Genomic DNA, 18,981 nt, shown 5'->3' with positions numbered 1-18,981 from the left:
TTTCCGAAAAAGTTTTCAACCACCAGCCTAAAGGACTTCCACGGTGCCGCTTCCTTAGAAGATAACAGGGTTGTGAACTTATTGTCCTTTAATAATTTCTTAATTTCAGGACCTGCAAAAACGCCCTCTTTAATTTTTGCGTAGGTCAGTGCTGGGAAAATGGTAATTAAATATGTAAATGCGGCGCTTTCTTTGATAAGGACTTTGATAAAGTTTTTAACTAGGCCCAATTTTATATGTAGCGGTGGGAGAATTATATTTTCCTTATTAACTATTGGGTTATATTTAATATTGTTTTGTCCAATCACAGCGCGTTTTCTAGGTTCCCACTTTTTTTTTACATAGTGCTGTGAGTCTGCTCGGCTGTCCCAAAGACAGAGGAAACAGCAGTTTTTGGTATAACCTCCTTGCATCCCACAGAGCATGCCAACAACCTTTAGGTCCTTTAGGTCCACTGAAATTCGTCATATTTGATTAATTTCAGCAGTGCTACCATTGTCTCATATGACTCCTTCGTGTTTACTGCGTGGGCGATAGGTAGAGATGGTTTCTCATTACCTTTATGCAATAAGACAACCTTTAAACTCTCCTTGCTGCCGTCAATAAACAACCTCCACTCCATTGGTATGTGGTTTCCATTGAGCTCTTTAAACAAAGCGTCAATATCATTACAAAAACAAATACTGTCCTGTTTTGTAAAGTACTTGGAAAATTTTTCGTGGCGACTTCTGTAAATTGACGATTTAACATTCAGATGTAAAAAGCCATGCTGCTTCATTCGAGAAGCCAGCAATTCCGACTTTTCTGAACTTTCATCCGTATCAACACAGGTAACATTATCACTGATTGAACTTCCGCGTAGTTCCAGATAGCCGAACGTCCAACCCCACATAGCTTGCTTAAGCAGAAATAGCAATCATCTGAGTGATTCTGGGGCTCTCTCCAAATCATTGGTGTTTGGAACCAAAAAGCAGATCTATAAAACAAATTTTATTTTATTGTTGCCGGATGCATATTTAGAATAGCGTACCTTCGGGGTTTAGACCATATATATAAATTTACACGACACGAAAGACACACTATATTTGGTGTCCAATTGGTATCGAACATTGAGATATTCCGAGAAAAACATTCTTTGTACCATTGTCGCATTTATGAAAAACTTGAATTTCTGAACGTTTTTTCTTAACGTATTTACCACAGACAAAACAAAAATCATTAAGATCATTTAAACAATTAAACTTTCTTTTATCTTCCATGTCAAGCTTTTTGCCAAATCTTGAAATATTTTTCTCGTAACTGCAATCGCATACTTTTTAGCTTGCACAGCACTAATAGCACTTAAACTGATGTATGCATAACTACTTGCACCAAATTCGGACGTTGCCCAACACTAAACATTTAAAATATCGTTTAACGGTCGCTGCTCCCAAATGGTGAACTTAGGTACATGCGATTGAAAATCTGTCAAAAATCGATTTACCGACGGATTATCGTGATCAATGGCTCATTTTCTCCGTGAAAGTCCAATCTTCAAGAATAAACTATAAAACTAATTTCGGTTTTTAGGCGTGTATTTTTAATGATCGGATTTATGCCTACCCAAATTGAATTTTTCCCAATTTTGTAGGCTTTGACGAGGAATAGCTGCCAAACTAATTACTGGAGCTCAAGGCTGTGTATAAGAAAGTTAAAGGGCATTATATTACCTGTAAAATGAGTCGTCGATGACCTCAATCGGTTTAACAAAACTCAAGATAGAAAATAAAAAAGGCCCAAAAACGTTTTTTACACTTAAAAAAAATTGACACCATAACAAACATTTTAAGTGCCCATTTCTTAATCAGGTAGATGTACTTTAACAGAAAACTAAGGTTTTCTTCGAGTAGGAACAGGTCGATTTTTTTTTGTAAACTGGTGTTATTAGTTCATTTTGATGGTGATTTATTTTTTGATAGTACATTATAATTAGGTCGGTAAGTAGATGTCTTTTTGGAAGTATTATTGGCTGCCGAGTACTTACAGCCAATATAGATGCATTGTTGAGCCTGCCCTGAACGACCAACAAGCCATCTACATTTAGACCAGGTGACAATGAATATATTGGGCTATTTTTGGAAATCAAATCATTTTGCCGAAGAGCGCCTATTTCTTCGCAATATGTGTGTTGCTGTGCTACCTTGCATAATGCTTTCTCAGCATTTACCAATTCTTTGAAGAATATTTCTCCTTCAACCTTCTTTTTGTCTTTTTTCATATTTCCTATGAACCTGAGCAGCCATCCCATTGTTCGCTTTAGGCGCATAAAGTTTGAAAACCGACCAATGTCTATTGGTGGGTCTATCGCTATTGTCAGGACAATTTTGCGCTTTTCGTCAGAGTCATCTGGTAATGGGATAGTTTTATCGGTTGTTGGCCAGGCGGATTCATGTTCTTTCAGGAATAATGGGCCTAGGGTCCAAACAGTTTGCGGATCATACTCTTGACACTTGGTGGTTCTTGTCGCTTTATCAGCTGGGTTTAAGAGTGTTGGAACCCAACGCCATTCATTATACCCTTGTAGAGGGTATTATAATTTCAGTCAGATGTTTGCAACGCAGTGAAGGAGACGTTTCCGACCACATAAAGTATATATATTCTTGATCAGCACCAATAGCCGAGTCTATCTAGCCATGTCCGTCTGTCCGTCTGTCTGTTTCTATGCGAACTAGTCTCTCAGTTTTAAAGCTATCGCGATGAAACTTTCCCGAAAGTCTTCTTTCTATTGCAGGTAGTACATATGTCGGAGCCGAATCGGACCACTATATCTTAAGGCTTCCATAGAAAAATTCAAACAAATATAAGAAAATTCATTGTAACTTTGTAGGAAGTAGGCGTTTTGATTCTTGACTACTTAAAAACAAAATTGGAATTCCTGGAACTGCACCGAGTAAGCATTACTTTATCTACAAGGGTATATTAGCTTCGGCTGGCCGAAGGTAGCTTCCTTTCTTGTTTTCCTTTGTTGTGTCCAGAATTTCAGCTATCTGATATGCCACAAACTGTTTGTATTGCCTGTGGTCAGAACAAATCCAGGCGAGTACTGTCCTTGAATCTGACCAGAAGACAGATCTTTCAATGGCAATATCATTACTTTCTAATATCAAGTTTCTCAATCGCGTTCCTAGTACTGCGGCTTGGAGCTCTAGCCTAGGCATCGGCAACAACTTCAGGGGAGCACATTTAGTTTTTCCTGCTACAAAGGAAGTCTTAATATTGTCGTCAGATATGATTCGCCAATAAGCCACTGCAGTAAACGCCTGCTCACTTGCGTCGACAAATATGTGAAGTTCCCTTGTGATACTTGAATCTTAGAACTTTGGAGAATAGCAACGGCTAATTTAAAAATGCTTCACTCTACCCAATAGACCGATCCATTCCTTGAAGCGCTTTTATATATTATTGTCTATTAAGTCATTCCAGGTAATTCCTGTGCGCCAGATATCCTACATTAAAACTTTGCCAATTATCATAAGATCAGCCAGCAAACGGTCGTACACTGACCTTATGATACTAAGAAGTTGTCTCTTGTTTGGAACTTTTATTCCTTACTTTATTTCATTATCAACTCTGTTCATTTTAATATCGAACAAGAATGCGTCCTTTCCGCTATCCCAAAACATACCAAGGATTTTATCGACGGAACTGGAGTCGAGATTTACCGATGAAGGAATTGTAATGTCTGGCGAGCTGTCTGAACCGTTTAGCATATTTTGGATACTCGATGAGTTTGATATGAAACCTCTCAAATCAAAATTGGCTAATTTGTGGACCTTTTTTACTTCATTGCTTATCTCGTATGCATCCTTCTCATTTTCAAAGCTTGCTACAAAATCATCTACATAAAGATTTTCTTGTATGGCTTTAATAACAGCTTATTTCCTGTTCGTGGCATTTAAGGCATTTTGATTTTTTACATTCTGCGCACAGCAAGGTGAACATGTATGAAGGCAAATACTTTTAGGATCGTTCTGTTTGGTCCAGTAACCTCAATTGGCAGCACCTTAAGTAAAAGCATCGATGTGCTGTTCCTGACTGTGAGAATATATGCTGGGCTACATTCTTGTTGTTCCTGAACTGTTTCTGTTAAACTATTTACAGCCATTAAAAGCTTCTTATCCTGATGTATCATGTAGTTGTGAAACGATTTACAGTTTTCGTCCTTACAAATACGTTTCTTCTTGCACACGTTTAGGTTATGCCCCTGCCGAAAACATCCAAAGCCTACTTTCAGTTTTTTGATCATTAACCACCTATTATTTACGTCACTCTTTGTAAATTATTCACACTCTTCAAAAATGTGTTGGCCCTTGCATTCATAACATTTAATTTTCCCTGTATCCTTAGACGGTTCCTTGGTTATCTGCATCACCATCTTTTGGTTTGAGCCTTTCTCATGCTTGGAATTTGGCTTACTTGATGCAGTTGTAAGAGAAGCTTGTGATATATCCATTGCAATTATATCTATCCACGAACCAAAATGTCCTAGATCAGCATAGGTTGGATACGAGTTCGCATAGGAAGTTTACTTATAGGGTCACTTAATAGGACAGGGTTTTGCAAATGCTGCAAAGCGTTAGCCGATTTAAGAAATATGATCAGGTTTGATACCTTTGCTGCAAATGGTATAATTTTGTCCAGGTTGTTTTCTGTGATCTGCTGCATTTCAGATACCTTTTCCAACTGGTTCCTAATAAGCAGTCCTGATTGCCCATACTGAAATTGTAGGCGCTTCATAATGTGATCGACGTTAACTGGATTTATTAACATTGCCGCCACCTCTTCCCTGGCAACACCTTTTAAACTCTTCTGCAGTCGGAGTAAATTTTCCAAATCGGAGTACTTGTATGGGAGAGTTGTCTCAACAAACATACTTCTAAATATTGGCCAATCTTCTGGCAGTCCATAGAAATTAGGCAAATATATTATTCTTCCCTTCGAAAAATTCTGACTATCACCCAACTCGAATGCAATTCTGCATATGAGGAAGCCAGCCCAATGATGCCGTCCTGTGCGACATCCAGATACGATGAACTGCTGGTTGTTGAAGCAAATCCAGAATGCAATCCTCCATATGAGGAAGCTTGTCCACAGATGACGCCCTGTGCGACACCGGAATGCGATGAAGCTGCTCCATGATGCGGTCCTCCGTGTGAAGATACCAGGCCATGAATACCGCCCTGTGCTTCATTAGCGGGTGGTTCACTGCCCTGTTTATACGCTTCAGAAACCAATGAATTTACTTTCTTCTTATACTCAGTAAACTCTTCGCTCATGGCATTAAATTTTTGCATAATTCGATCCGTCTGCAATTGCTGCTCCACCAACATCTTCTCCATGAAATCCTGCATGGTCATTATTGGAATTTCCTTGTCCTTTTCTATTACAGTGTTATCCTCATTGTCACTTAGTGGATCCATGTGGTCCTCATGTTACGTGCCAGCCACGAAACTTAAAATACTTTAATAAAACACTTCTGTTTGCGATCGGCGACTATATATATATTTTTAAGAAATTGTTCTCCACAGGCTATTTTGCAAATCGTTGCGTTTATTAAATTGTATTTCTGCTCACATCAACGAATTAGCGACAATGAAGAAATAATAGAAAAAGTGTTGGGCAACATATTTATAGACAGGCGAGCTGAAATTGGCATACAGGGCAACTCAAGTGTAACGCATTCAAATTAGGGCGGTTAAATTCAAAATTTATTTTCTCCAGCAACAGATAATCTGTTCTAATATCCAAATAGTAAAACTTTGATCAGGTATATTCAAACCAGAAAAAAAACATTGGCCGCCTCTCTTTTGCTTCAATTGACTCTCTGCTCACTGCTCGGCGCAGCAAACGCTGCAATTACGAACACTCGACAAACGTCAAACACGAAAGGAATAACTCAAGCCACTCAAAATCTCACTCAGTGCACAAAACAAACAACAATAATGACACCAGCACGGCCAAACGTCAGCGAACTACAACTGATCTTAAGGAAGGTCACCACTCTGAAGCACTGTCTCCAAGTTGTCGCGATCTCCTATTTAAACGCTTTGCGGAGCAGGCTGAGCATATATGTATCTGTCAGCATCCAATCTGCTGAAAACCACATTATGGAGCGCATAATGGGTCTGCTGACCGACCAGGTCGGGAATCTGGCTGGAGTAATGGAACAGCTGAACCAGCGTGTGGTACAACTTGAGGTGCAGCTTAGTCGTCGGGGAGACCAGCTGGAGGGTGACGTCGAGGGAGTTCCCGCACTTATGGTCAAGGTTGATCAGCTGGAGGCAAAGCTGCAGGCAAGTAAGGCGGCCCAGGCAAATTCAGAAATAGTTTCTGAGCTGCGTATTCATGGAGTTCCCTTTCAAGAAGGAGAAAACCTGAAGACCATCTTTAACACTCTCTGTTTTGCACTTAACATCACACCGGCCCTTAACTAAGTAGCATTCACCGAATCCGACGACGTACGGAAAATAACACCACAGTTGACCCGGCCATAATAGTAACAAGTAAGCAAGCTACCTTCGGCCAGCCGAAGCTTATATACCCTTGCAGATAAAGTAATGCTCACTCGGTGCAATTCCAGAGATTTCAGATTCAGCGTTTCTATTTATTTAAATGTTGTTTTTAAGTAGTCAAGAATCAAAACGCCTACTTCCTACAAAGTTACAATGAATTTTCTTATATTTGTTTGAATATTCCTATGGGAGCCTTAAGATATAGTGGTCCGATCCGGCTCGCTCCGACATATGTACTACCTGCAATAGAAAGAAGACTTTCGGGAAAGTTTCATCGCGATAGCTTTAAAACTGAGAGACTAGTTCGCATAGAAACGGACAGACGGACAGATGGACAGACGGACATGGCTAGATAGACTCGGCTATTGGTGCTGATCAAAGCAAAGGTATAAAAATAATAAAAAAAATCAAAACCCGGCTGCCATCACCACTATGATAAATCGGAAATTTAGACTCTGTCGACCGAAAAAAGTTGAAAAATCCGAACTTTAAAACTCCACTATAAATTCAATTTTCCATTATTTTGGGCCATACCCAGCTAGTTTTATTCGGTAAGACTTAAATTTTAAGTTGGAACCAAAGCATGCAAATAACTGTTAAACGTTTTTTTCCTTACGCTCTACTCCCGAGAACAACCGAAAAATAGCATGCCCCTCGTTCTCTCTCTGCGCAGCACACTTCGTTTCCTTTCGTTTTGGTTTTCGGTTGAGCCTTTTACGTTGAGCTGTTCGTGAGACGCTCTGTTACGAACCTCGTTCAATGAGAGATACGAATGTCTCTCGCACAGGGAGACTTATTAAAAGACCGATTGACTGAAAAAGTCATCGCAAAAAGTCTTTTCACTAATACAACTATACAATGTATTCCCTTTGAAAGTACGTGCGAGTGAAAGGGAGAGCAATATCGCCCAAGCACGTTAACGTTAACACATGCGCAAAAGACTTTTTGAAACGTCGTTCAGGAGCAATCGGTCTGTAAGCGAGCCGAGCAAAAGAAAGCCGAAAAAACTGCTCGTCGGCTGAGTGCGAGCAAAATTTCTGTACAAACAATTCAATCGGTTGCTCTCTGATTGTTTGCTCAAAGTCTCAGAGAAAAACAGTTATTTGGGGACCGCACGAATCGGTCAACAGTTATTTGCGAGCTATGGTTGGAACCCATTTTGATTTTTCAACGGATTTTTTTTCGAGTTTTTACGATATATACAGCCGATTTACAGTCGGCCAAAAAACACATTTTTCATCTTTGTCGAGCTTCTGCGCTGCCATTACTTATCCAATCATATTGATCTGTATGGCAAAGTTAAGCTCTGATCTATTGACTTTAAAATAAAACGAAAACTTCCCCAATCGGGTAGATATCTGCCGAGATATAAAAAGAAATTAGAATAACGTCCGAAATTTAACATTTTAAACTTGTGCTATCGAAAAAAAAATTAATGATATTTTCGTGATCTAGGGGTCCAACACAAAAAGAATTTACCATTAATTGCTGGGGAGCATTTTGGCTGTAAACTAGTGTACTTAAATTATCTTCAGTATACATTTTTGAAAGTGTAACTCTTCTCCCTTTCTCCACAAGCTTTTCTAAATATAAAGAAATGAAGTTCTCTAGTTCTTTCAGTGGATTTAAATCATAAAAAACACAAACAAAGTAATTTAGATTTTAATTTCAGTACAAAAATCAAACAAAACAAGAAGGGAAGCTACCTTCGGCCAGCCGAAGCTTATATACCCTTGTAGATTAAAGAATGCTTACTCGGTGCAGTTCCAGGGATTCCTGATTCAGCGTTTCTATTTATTTAAATTTTGTTTTTAAGTAGTCAAGAATCAAAACGCCTACTTCCTACAAAGTTACAATGAATTTTCTTATATTTGTTTAAATATTCCTATGGGAGCCTTAAGATATAGTGGTCCGATCCGGCTCGCTCCGACATATGTACTACCTGCAATAGAAAGAAGACTTTCGGGAAAGTTTCATCGCGATAGCTTTAAAACTGAGAGACTAGTTCGCATAGAAACGGACAGACGGACATGGCTAGATGGACTCGGCTATTGGTTCTGATCAAGAATATATATACTTTATGTGGTCGGAAACGTCACCTTCACTGCGTTGCAAACATCTGACTGAAATTATAATACCCTCTATAAGGGTATAAAAACAAAAATTTACAAATATCTTCTAATAAATGAAATGCAGAGAAAAACAAGAAAGAACGCTATAGCCGAGTTTCTCGACTATTAAATACCCGTTACTCAGCTTAACAACTTTAATATACATATGCCTTCTTGTATGTTTTTCGCGCGCCCCATTTCAAATAATCTACATTTTGCATTCACATTTTTAAAATTAGAGTGACCAGCTTTTTTCCAGCAGCAGCAGGAGTGTTGAACACGCGGCGACGGCGCCATCTGTGGCACGGAATTGGTACTGTTTGCACACAAAACTGTGGGCGCCACGGCTTTTTGCGGTTTGTGGGCGTTAGAGGGGGCGTGGCACCTTGATAAAATAAACTTGCGCTGCGTAGGAAGCCCAAGAATATGTGTAGGAAATCCTAACCTTCCAGCTTTTGTAGTTTCCGAGATCTCAGCGTTCATACAGAGAGACAGACGGACAAACGGATATGGCTAGATCGACTCGGCTAGTGATCCTGATCAAGAATATATATACTTTATGGGGTCGGAAAAGCTTCATTCTAGCTGTTACATACTTTTGCACGAATACTATATACCTTTTTACTCTAGGAGTAACCGGTATAAAAAACAAAGATGAAACTTCGCAGTTACAAGAAGCACCCATAGACAATAATAACATACAAATGAGCAAAAAAAATAATATCCAAAATTGTCTACAAACACAACTGACGAACACAAAAGAAACATCAAGAAAGCAAAGGAAGTGTAGCAGACCATAAGACCTAAAAGTCTGGAAAAAATTGGGTCTGAATCGTGCACTAAAAAAGTACTTTTTAGAATTCGGCTTCTAAGGACTCCCAGGACTCTCGAAAAATGCGAAATTGCTTGATTAAAACATCAACCATTCCCACAGTTTTCAACCAAGCAAGTTGATATTTTTATAATTTCACTATAATTTCAGCAGTAAAGGAGACGTTTCCGACCACATAAAGTATATATATTCTTGATCAGCACCAATAGCCGAGTCTATCTAGCCATGTCCGTCTGTCTGTTTCTATGCGAACTAGTCTCTCAGTTTTAAAGCTATCGCGATGAAACTTTTTCGAAAGTCTTCTTTCTATTGCAGGTAGTCCATATGTCGGAGCGAGCCGGATCGGACCACTATATCTTAAGGCTCCCATAGGAATATTCAAACATATATAAGAAAATTCATTGTGACTTTGTAGCAAGTAGGCGTTTTAATTCTTGACTACTTTAAAACAAAATTCAAAAATAGAAACGCTGCACTCAGGGAAAAAATCAAGTATTTCGTGCTTGAATCTAGCATTTTGAGTGTCAAAAGTGAGCCAAGCAACGAAAATCTGATCTTGAGAACGAAATACTGCTTTCAAGAACGAATTTTCAAGACCGAAAATACTTGATTTTAGTACGTTTTAAGAACGCTCCTTTCTAAAATTAAGAATGAATCATTCTTAAATGTAGACATATTTGTACTTGAAATAAGAAATTTTAATTAACAAAATAAGAAAAGTGCAGGCTTGAATTAAGAACGTATAATTCTTGATCTTAGTAAGATATATTCTAGAAGGTAGATTATATATGCTTAAATCAAGAATATTAAATTGTTATATTATGCCCCAATAATTCTTATAATAAATAAGAATGCTTCTTGTATTAAGATAGCAGGTGCTTGACTTTAGAGTTTCAAGTTCTTATAACAAATCTAAAATATTCTTGAAAAAAGGTATAATAAAATTTAAAAATCGTTTATATTTTTGGTATTTATTCTGTTGGTTCGATTTTATTTATAGGTACTTAAATTTAACATAAGATTTTGCGTTGTTTATTGTATATGAGTGCAAAGGAAGAGTAATAAATTCACAAATGTTAACAATACATACGTTGTCGGATGGATAACCTATCTCGTAAGAATGAAAGTGAATGTCAAATTTTTTCAAATTAATTTCATTACATAAAATGAAAACGTTATTCTTAAAATTAACAAAACTTAAAATTTTATATAATTTTACATTGGGATTTTGTGTGGCAACAAAGTAATTTTGTTTGTATTTAGTCCCTTTGTAATCCAGTTCCTGAAATAATATACAATTTTCAAAAGCAGAATCAAAGTAATGAAGGTAGATTAATTTATCGAAATGTTCTGAGTTTTTAAGTATTGTATCAGTACTTTTTGAAAGAAAGAAAGGCTCTTCCAAAGAATCTTGATGATCCATTAAAAATTTTTTGAAAATTTTAAACCGGATTTTATGGCTATTGAATAAGCAGGATTCACCCTTGAGTTCATATTATGGGTATACAATTTAGCTTCTCTAAGCTTCGATTCAAAACGCATACACCATAGATGTTTAATTGGTCCACTTCTCTTGATAGCGGATGCATAGTGCACAAGGAAGTGGTGCTTCGGCTTTAAAGCCCCATATAACTCGATGTATGCACTGTGATGTTTTTGGACTACACTATTTAGATAATTTAAGTCTTCTTTCGAAAACTCAGACTTAAAAAGTAAATCGATTATAGCTAACAAATATAAAAGAATCTGCCAATCTGGGTTATCAAGAGGTATTAGATCACCTATCATTAGAGGAAGAAAATGTGTAAAACTCATGGTTTCACTTGCAGTCATATTGATATTATAATTTTTTAAACGTACCAGATCAAGCGAATTTGATTTGTTTCCTATCTCTGTTTCACCAAACGGAAATAAACTTTTTCTACCATTAATATCATTTAATGTTACAATATTGTTTTTGATTAACGCTAGCAAAATATTACATAGGTCATACTTGCAGACTCCCTCAAACACATCGTGCATTAAATCAAAACAAGTTCTCTCTGTTATATAAAACTTATCTAGTTCGTGAAAAACGCAATTTGTTTTAATTCCAGTACTTTGAATGTCGTTTAAAAGAAGGTCGGACTTATAATTAGTTGGATTTCTCAAATAATAGACTTTTCCACAGTATCGAATTGCATTTCGAATTTGGATCTTTTACAGGCGCGACAGTAATAATTAGAGTTAAAGGATTGTAAAAATCCGGCTAAGGTGTTTACAGCTAAATTATCTCCAATGACTGCTCCTAAAAAAAAAAATTACTTGTGATCCATTTGATGTATCAACATCTACACCTTGTTCCAATAATTTAAGTTCTTCAATTAAATGGTGTAATGATCGTTCCACTCCATATTGCTTTATATCTGCAGTCGAAATAAACGCAGTAGGAAAAATATACGGGGGTGTCACAGAAAACCATTCCAACCGAATTTCTCCCGAATAGCAAATCTCGGTGTCACAGACGTCATTTTTGACGGTTTCTAAATCCCCCGTATTTTGCCGGACTTTTTGATAAAATTACCCAACTTACAAATGTTTCCCAAAAATATAACATTATTTAAGACAACTCTAATTAATTTTATAAACTATCTGCTTGATAAAATTTTCGGAGTTAGTTATCGAAATGTTTTGTTAACGAATTATTTATTCAAAGATACTTAGTATTGTAGTTAGGTTAGGTTAGGTTAGGTGAGCATGGTTGGGGATTATAAACTAATCCCCTCACTTAGGCCGCCACGGGCCTGCTGAGTCCTAGCCTGCGCGCGTGTGTCCCTAAAAGACAGTGGCCCGTGAGGGCATTAATTAAGGTAGAAATGTCTGCCCTGTTACATTGTAAGAGGGTTTTGGTTCTTTTCGGATTATAGTTACCCCAGGTAAGCCTGGAGGTGTGGCATGTTGAGATCGTATTCCAACGGTTGTTGGAGAGGGTGTACAATCTTTGCTTGAGGAGAAGCTTGCAGGTAGCTATGGGCATGCCCACCGTGTCCTTATCGCGAAGGATGTCGGTGGTTGTCCCTTGTCTTGCTAGTTCGTCCGCTATGCAGTTGCCTTCAATGTTACGGTGTCCAGGCACCCAAATGAGACTGATTCTGAGATGAGTGGCCATCTCGTTCAGAGATTTGCGGCATTCAGAGATAGTAAGTGAGTTAGTTGAGTAGGAGTCGAGGGCCCTGAGGGCTGCTTGACTGTCCGAAAATATGAAGATGTCTGTGTTGCAGTGTTTTGTTGTATCCAGGTAAGACATGGCTTCCTGGATTGCCATCACTTCCGCTTGGAAGACACTACAGTGATCTGGTAGTCGAAAGGAGACTTTTATGTCTAGTTCAGGCGAGAAAACTCCCCCTCCTGTTTGCAAGTTAAGCTTGGAGCCATCCGTGTATATGTTGACGGCGTTCTCAATCTGGTGAGGGAGGTGGTCCCATTCTGAGCGGGTGGGTATGAGAACCTTATAAGTTTTTTCGAAGTTGACTGTGGGTGGGACGTAGTCTGTTCTGTGTGGTATATAACGCTGGTTTGTAAGTATACGGGAGTGACCTGATGAACCTGTTGACCAGGCCGACGCTTCGCGGAGCCTCAGCGCCGTTGCTGATGCCCAGCTTTTGGCAAGCAGGTCTAGAGGTTCTAGGTCAAGAATTGTATTGCTTCAGTGGCGGTTGTGCGAAGCGCCCCACTTATGCAGAGTTCTGCGCTTCTTTGGATCTTGTGCAGATTCTTGAGGTTGCAATTCTTTTCTAGGGAGTGCCACCAGACGATGATTCCATAGAGGAGAATGGGTCTGACTATTGCAGTGTATAGCCAGTGAACTATTACGGGAGAGAAGCCCCACTTTCTCCCTATAGCTTTTTTACAAGCAAAGAGTGCTATGGCCGCTTTGCGTGTGCGGTCCGCGATGTTCTCTGCCCAGAGGAGTTTCTTGTCTAGGATGACGCCTAAATACTTTGCTTGGTTGCTAAGAGTAAGGCGAGTTTGGAGTAGTTTTGGGAGAGTTAGACTTGGTATCTTATACTTCCTTGTAGTATTGTAGTTAAAAATGAAACTTATTTCTGGTAAAAATTTTATGGTAAAAGAAGTTGTAGTTATTGAGAAAGGCCGCCTTTGCAAAAAGTTGGCATCACTGTCGTGAAAAAATGTCATATTTTTGCCAGGTAAAACGCTGGCTGTGAAGAAGAAGAAGACAAACATGTAAAAAAGTACAACATTTTTGTTTATTATTAATTTAAACTAATAAGCTTTGCTAATTTTCAGGGGTAAACATAGGTTACCAGCGCAAGACACCATGTTCTTCCGATTCATTCGCGATAATATCGACATTGCCAAAGGATTTACTCAGGGCGGCCGCATTCTTGTGAAAGGACCTGGCCAATGAGTTAAATCTCCATGGTAGTCCATGTAAAACCGTTTGTAAGGATCTCCTCTGCGTCCTAGCCTCTCGCAGTTTATGCCTCGCAAGTACTCTAGAGCAGACGGCATTTTAGTTCGCTTTTAAAAATCTTGCCAACTTAGAAATGAAAATAAACCAACGCAGCCGCGGCAAACCGTTGTTCAGGGCTGCAATATGTAGCCTGGCGGGTAATTAAAATTTTGAATTTTTTTCTTTTATTATGTACAATATGCGCTTTAAACATATATTCTTTTTGTAATTTTGCAAGAAAAACATAAATTAAGTTTAAAACTTATTGGAAAATAGTCCAAATAAGTCAAATAAAATTCGATAATTATTGAATATTCGATATTTAGTGTATGCGTCCAGCCCTGGTCGTTTTTCGGTAAATTTTCCGAAAAAAGGAAATCTCTCGAATTCCTGTGACACCAACGGTTTTGGTCGGTTGGTTTCTAAACCAACCGTCCCCAAAACCGTCGACGGTTTCTGAGACACCCCTGATATTGAAGCTTTGAGAGAAGATACTGAGGAATGTTGGGAAATATAATGTAAGCTCCACAAATTGATATCACTAGTTTACAAAATAATATTCTTGGAGAACTCCAAAGCAATTGATGGCAAATTCTGTTAGTGTTCGACCCCCAAATCACGAAAATACCACTATTTTTTTTTTCAATGGCACAGTTTTTTTTTTAAAGATTTTTTAAAGTTCGAAATGTTAAATTTCGGACTTTTTTCGAATTTCTTCTTATAAACATAAATCTTAACGTCATTACATTTAATGTATATGATTTTGGAGCCATTGTAGACACACCTCGATGGACTTTTTTGACAATTTTTTGATCGATTTTGAATGACATTGGGTCTTGATATAAATTTTGTTTCTTTAAAGCTTGTAAAAATTCGGATTTGACATTATTAAATGGGTCTTTACAGAAAACAAAAGTTCTTCCGATTTTGATTTTGTATCTAACTGCTCTTCAATTAGGGATCCTAATGTTGAAATTAAAGAAGCTGTCATTTTCTGAATTTGACATACATTCTTCCTTGGCATAAAGTTTTGCTCATACAAAATTAAAGAGAACTCAAGAATTTGTTTTTCCATACTTTCAATTTCAGACTTCTTAGTAACTTTCTCTTTTACAAAGGGTTCATCAAGATTAAGCGGTAAATAGGCTTCCGAAACATAATTAATTTCGACAGTTTCCATTTTTAAATTGATTTCACTATCGATTTTGTGGCATTTATCCAAATGTTTTTTAAGTCGGGAGAACTGGGAAAAGGTTTGGTGACAATTTTGTTGCATACATTGCAGCTTTAGATTTTTCCCTGATAAAACATGATCTACTTTAAAGTGAGAAATTACCTTATTAGTTTCGGCAAAGCCGTTTTTACAAATAAAGTATTGAAACATCTTGAAATACTGATTTGTCAAGTTTACATTACTTTAAAGAAAACGTATTTAATTTTTCAGATAATCAATTAAAGAAGCTATGTTAGCAGACTTGGTGTCGTATTTGGTTTTAATATCATAAAAATACTGCTGTATAAACAGCCAAGTCTGATGTGAAGCTTTCGGATATTCAAAAGTTAATATTTGAAATGTCTTAAAACAAAGCTCCAGACAATTTACGAACGAAGTGCAACTTATTAGATTTGCATCAAAATACAAAAAAAAATCTTTTATATCGTTATCAAATGGCCCAACTACGATAATTATTGGCTGTAATTTTAAGCCGGAACTATAATACTTATTGATGACCCGATCCAATTGGATTTCGAAATCATTAATGGTTACTAGTCTTAGGACGAAACTCTCCTGAGCGTCCAAAATTGTGGCCTTTCGCGTTAATTTTCCATCCTCATTTCTGAACCGGCCTGATGAGGGAAGTACGGCGTTCAACAACGTGGCGATCAAGAAGTCCTGGGCATCTGCAGTATTGGAATAGTAAATTAGAGTCTATTCATAATACAAATATTTAATACATAAATAAAATATTTATAAATCGTAATATCCAATTTCTATATTTAAAGTTCAAGAGTATTTAAAAAAAATTATATGCTTAACTCTTAACTTAGTATATTTGCTGTAAGAAGCTTTACCTAAGTTGGTGCATTTTTTGGCCAGTGTGAGTTGCGTTTTGCACTGTGCATTGGATATGTTGTCTTCATAGTAGCCAAAAATTTTGTCTCGAAACTCTTGCCATTTGGAAAGCAAGTGAAAACCTTTGCCGGGATACATTATTTCGAAATCGATATCAATCTAGAACAAAATTTGTTATGAAGATATTGTAAAAAAAAAACGAAAATGTACATATTTGACTTACCAGTTCGAAAGCTTTAGCGTGGGAAAACTTATTCCACGCTTCAAAAAACTCTAAATTATTTAGAGTTGTAACGTCTTGTCGACGTAGATTAAAAGTCTTCTTCCACATATCGCGTACACTATCCCAATCGTCGCAAGTACGGCTGAGTGTCAGCTTGTACGCCTTGCAGATGGAACTGTCTTCGTCGTCAGCCCCAGATACCACCATTTCCAAAGATTTTCTCTCCATTTTTTTCTTTTGGCTGCGGCGATTTCTATATTTTGAGTAAAGTTTTCCAGACGGATTTCCTCTACCCTTTCGGGGAATAAAGTAATATTCCTAAATAAAAAAATATTTCAAAATCAAATCTAACTATTTATAGCAAATATTTTACCTTCACGCTTATCTGGCTTGGAAAAAGCAAACATATTTCATCCAGCAAGGTTTGGAAATCGGGAACTTTAATCGTAATATTCCCGAATATTGCCTCTTCTACTATAATCGCAATAAGGTCGTCACGAAGGGTTTGGGAAAGGTTACGATGGGTTTCTTCGTACTCCAAAATAGCCTTGCCTTTTTGCGTTTCATTAAGTAGGGAATGCAAACTTTTAATCAAGACGGACTTTCCGCAAGACGACACTGCGGGTACAACATCGGAAGGTTTTTCGGAAAATTGTTTTTTATCTCCGCTCTACAAAATTGAAAATATTTACTTAAATTATATTCACACATTTATAGTTGGTCACTTACCTGAGAATTCCTCCATTGGTAGAGTTTTTGTCTAAACTCAATGCGCAGACCTAATGGCGCAACTGCCTCCTTAATATCGTCGTCGTTCATGTATTGCAGTTGCTGGATGTTAACTTGTGCAGCTAAGATGATGCACAACAATATTTTAATTTATGTAGATAAATAAAGTTAAAGTAAAGAAAGCAAACACAATTTTCGTAAGTTAATGAGATATTTGCTAAAAACTATTTTTGGCATTCAATATTAAAAACGGATTTTCTAGGAATTTCAAGTACATATGTGAGATCCGCATGTTTAGTTGACATCGACATACATACATATGTACTTATCGACAGAGTTAAAAAAAGCGCGCAAAATTTCGCTTTCAATGCACATGCAAACATTCATATGTACATACATACAAACTTGTGTACATCTATGAGAGACTGCATAAGTCAGTACAGAAATAGGCATAAATTATAATAATACCGATTAGAATCGAAAAATTTCTAATGAAATTAATACCACGACCATTGACCCGATTTTTCTTTTCTCTTTTTCGATATGTACATACATATATGTATATGTATGTGCTCTAGCGCCACAAGGCCGGCCCTTAAATCACATTGTTAAACTTTTGTAACATTAAACTTGAAACAAATGTTATATTTCCTTTTTTATAATTGAAGGAAAAGTACCGGAGTTGTGGCGCTAGGGCACACACATATGTACACATATAAGGAACTGCACGTGTGCGCTTGATTCGGAAAACATACATACATACATATTACGAACACGCTTGTAAAACTTGAGTGACTTAGAGTGACCGTCCGAATTATTTATAGAAAAACGACAAACGAGAAATATTCCTTAGGCTACGGTCAGACGGCCACACTACGTAAACAAAAGTATCAAATGGAGCCAAGAAAATATTTATATTTCAATTTTAATAAATTGAATGGGATAATCTGGCCGTAGCAATAAATATATTATTAGAATTTCTGTATACATTATATTATATTACATTATTAGAATTTCTTTACTCATTTAAAGTTTTTAGTAATTTCCAACCTTGGTAATTTCCATAATTGGAGATATAAATAAAATAAAAATTATTATAAATAATAATGTTTTTAAATAGTATTTTCCATTATTACCTTTACACCATTTAATAAACGAGAACTTGTCACATAACACACATATATGGCAAACACTTTCTGAACTGGAATTAAGTTTGATTCAGTCTCAAAGTAAATACTTTTAAACTCAATTTAAGTATTTTTGTATTGAGTTTGAGAATATTTGTGCTTAATTGGCATTTAAGTTTGAATCGTGCTCAATTCAAGAACTTTCAGTACGAAACGTTCTTGAAATTTTAAGTATGAAATCGTTCTTAAATCAAGACTGATTTTGCTTGTTTCCAGCACGGTGTTTTTTTCTGAGTGTGAATATGGAATACCTGGAACTGCACAGAGTGAGCATTACTTTATCTGCAAGGGTATATAAGCTTCGGCTGGCCGAAGGTAGCTTCCTTTCTTGTTATTTTAAGCCTTGTTTGTGGAAATCTTTGAAAGCCCAGAAGATGAGCCCCAACCGACTTCCGGCTTGGGCACTTAATTTTTCCGCACCGATTATGCGATCGGATCCGTTTTTGTTTTAAAGTATGGAGCTATGCCATACAATCAGTAAGGTATTTTTATACCCTTTACTCGTAGAGTAAAAGGGTATATTATATTCGTGCAACAGCTAGAAGGAAGCATTTCCGACCCTATAAAGTATATATATTCTTGATCAGGATCACTAGCCGAGTCGATCTGTCCGTCTATCCGTCTGTCTGTCTGTCTGTCCGTATGAAAAAATAAAAGCTAGAAGATTGACATTTTGCATGCAGATTCTAAGAGTTCCTACGCAGCACACTGGGCAAGCCGATCAGATTTTTGGCCAAAAATACGTTTTTCTTTTTTAAGAAAATGACCAAATTGAGTTTGGGATCCTTTTTATAATACATTAAACTAATTTATGCCAAAGT

At 37.1% G+C, this 18,981-nt stretch overlaps 1 protein-coding gene across 6 annotated transcripts in view; it reads left to right on the top strand.

Annotated features, from left to right (window-relative positions):
* dpr21 (defective proboscis extension response 21) overlaps positions 1-18,981 on the top strand; it is a 303,758-nt gene that overhangs the window by 159,467 nt on the left and 125,310 nt on the right. For 2 of the 6 annotated variants that reach the window (XR_011418950.1, XM_070216390.1), the window contains exon 1: positions 5,934-6,336. The exons of 3 other annotated variants lie outside the window; for them this stretch is intronic. Coding sequence is in view for 1 of the 3 variants with exons in the window: in XM_070216390.1 (XP_070072491.1) it covers positions 5,982-6,336 (355 nt within the window). In the remaining 2 variants the exon portion in view is untranslated. Of the gene's footprint in view, positions 1-5,933; positions 6,337-6,404; positions 6,543-18,981 lie in introns of those variants that run through there. One more of the 6 variants, XM_070216394.1, reaches the window with a different exon arrangement.

Source organism: Drosophila takahashii, chromosome 2L (genome assembly GCF_030179915.1).
Source record: "Drosophila takahashii strain IR98-3 E-12201 chromosome 2L, DtakHiC1v2, whole genome shotgun sequence".
In the NCBI taxonomy this organism is placed as follows: domain Eukaryota; kingdom Metazoa; phylum Arthropoda; class Insecta; order Diptera; family Drosophilidae; genus Drosophila; species Drosophila takahashii.
Note: the sequence above shows the minus strand (reverse complement) of the source record. Positions and strands in the feature narration are given on the sequence as shown.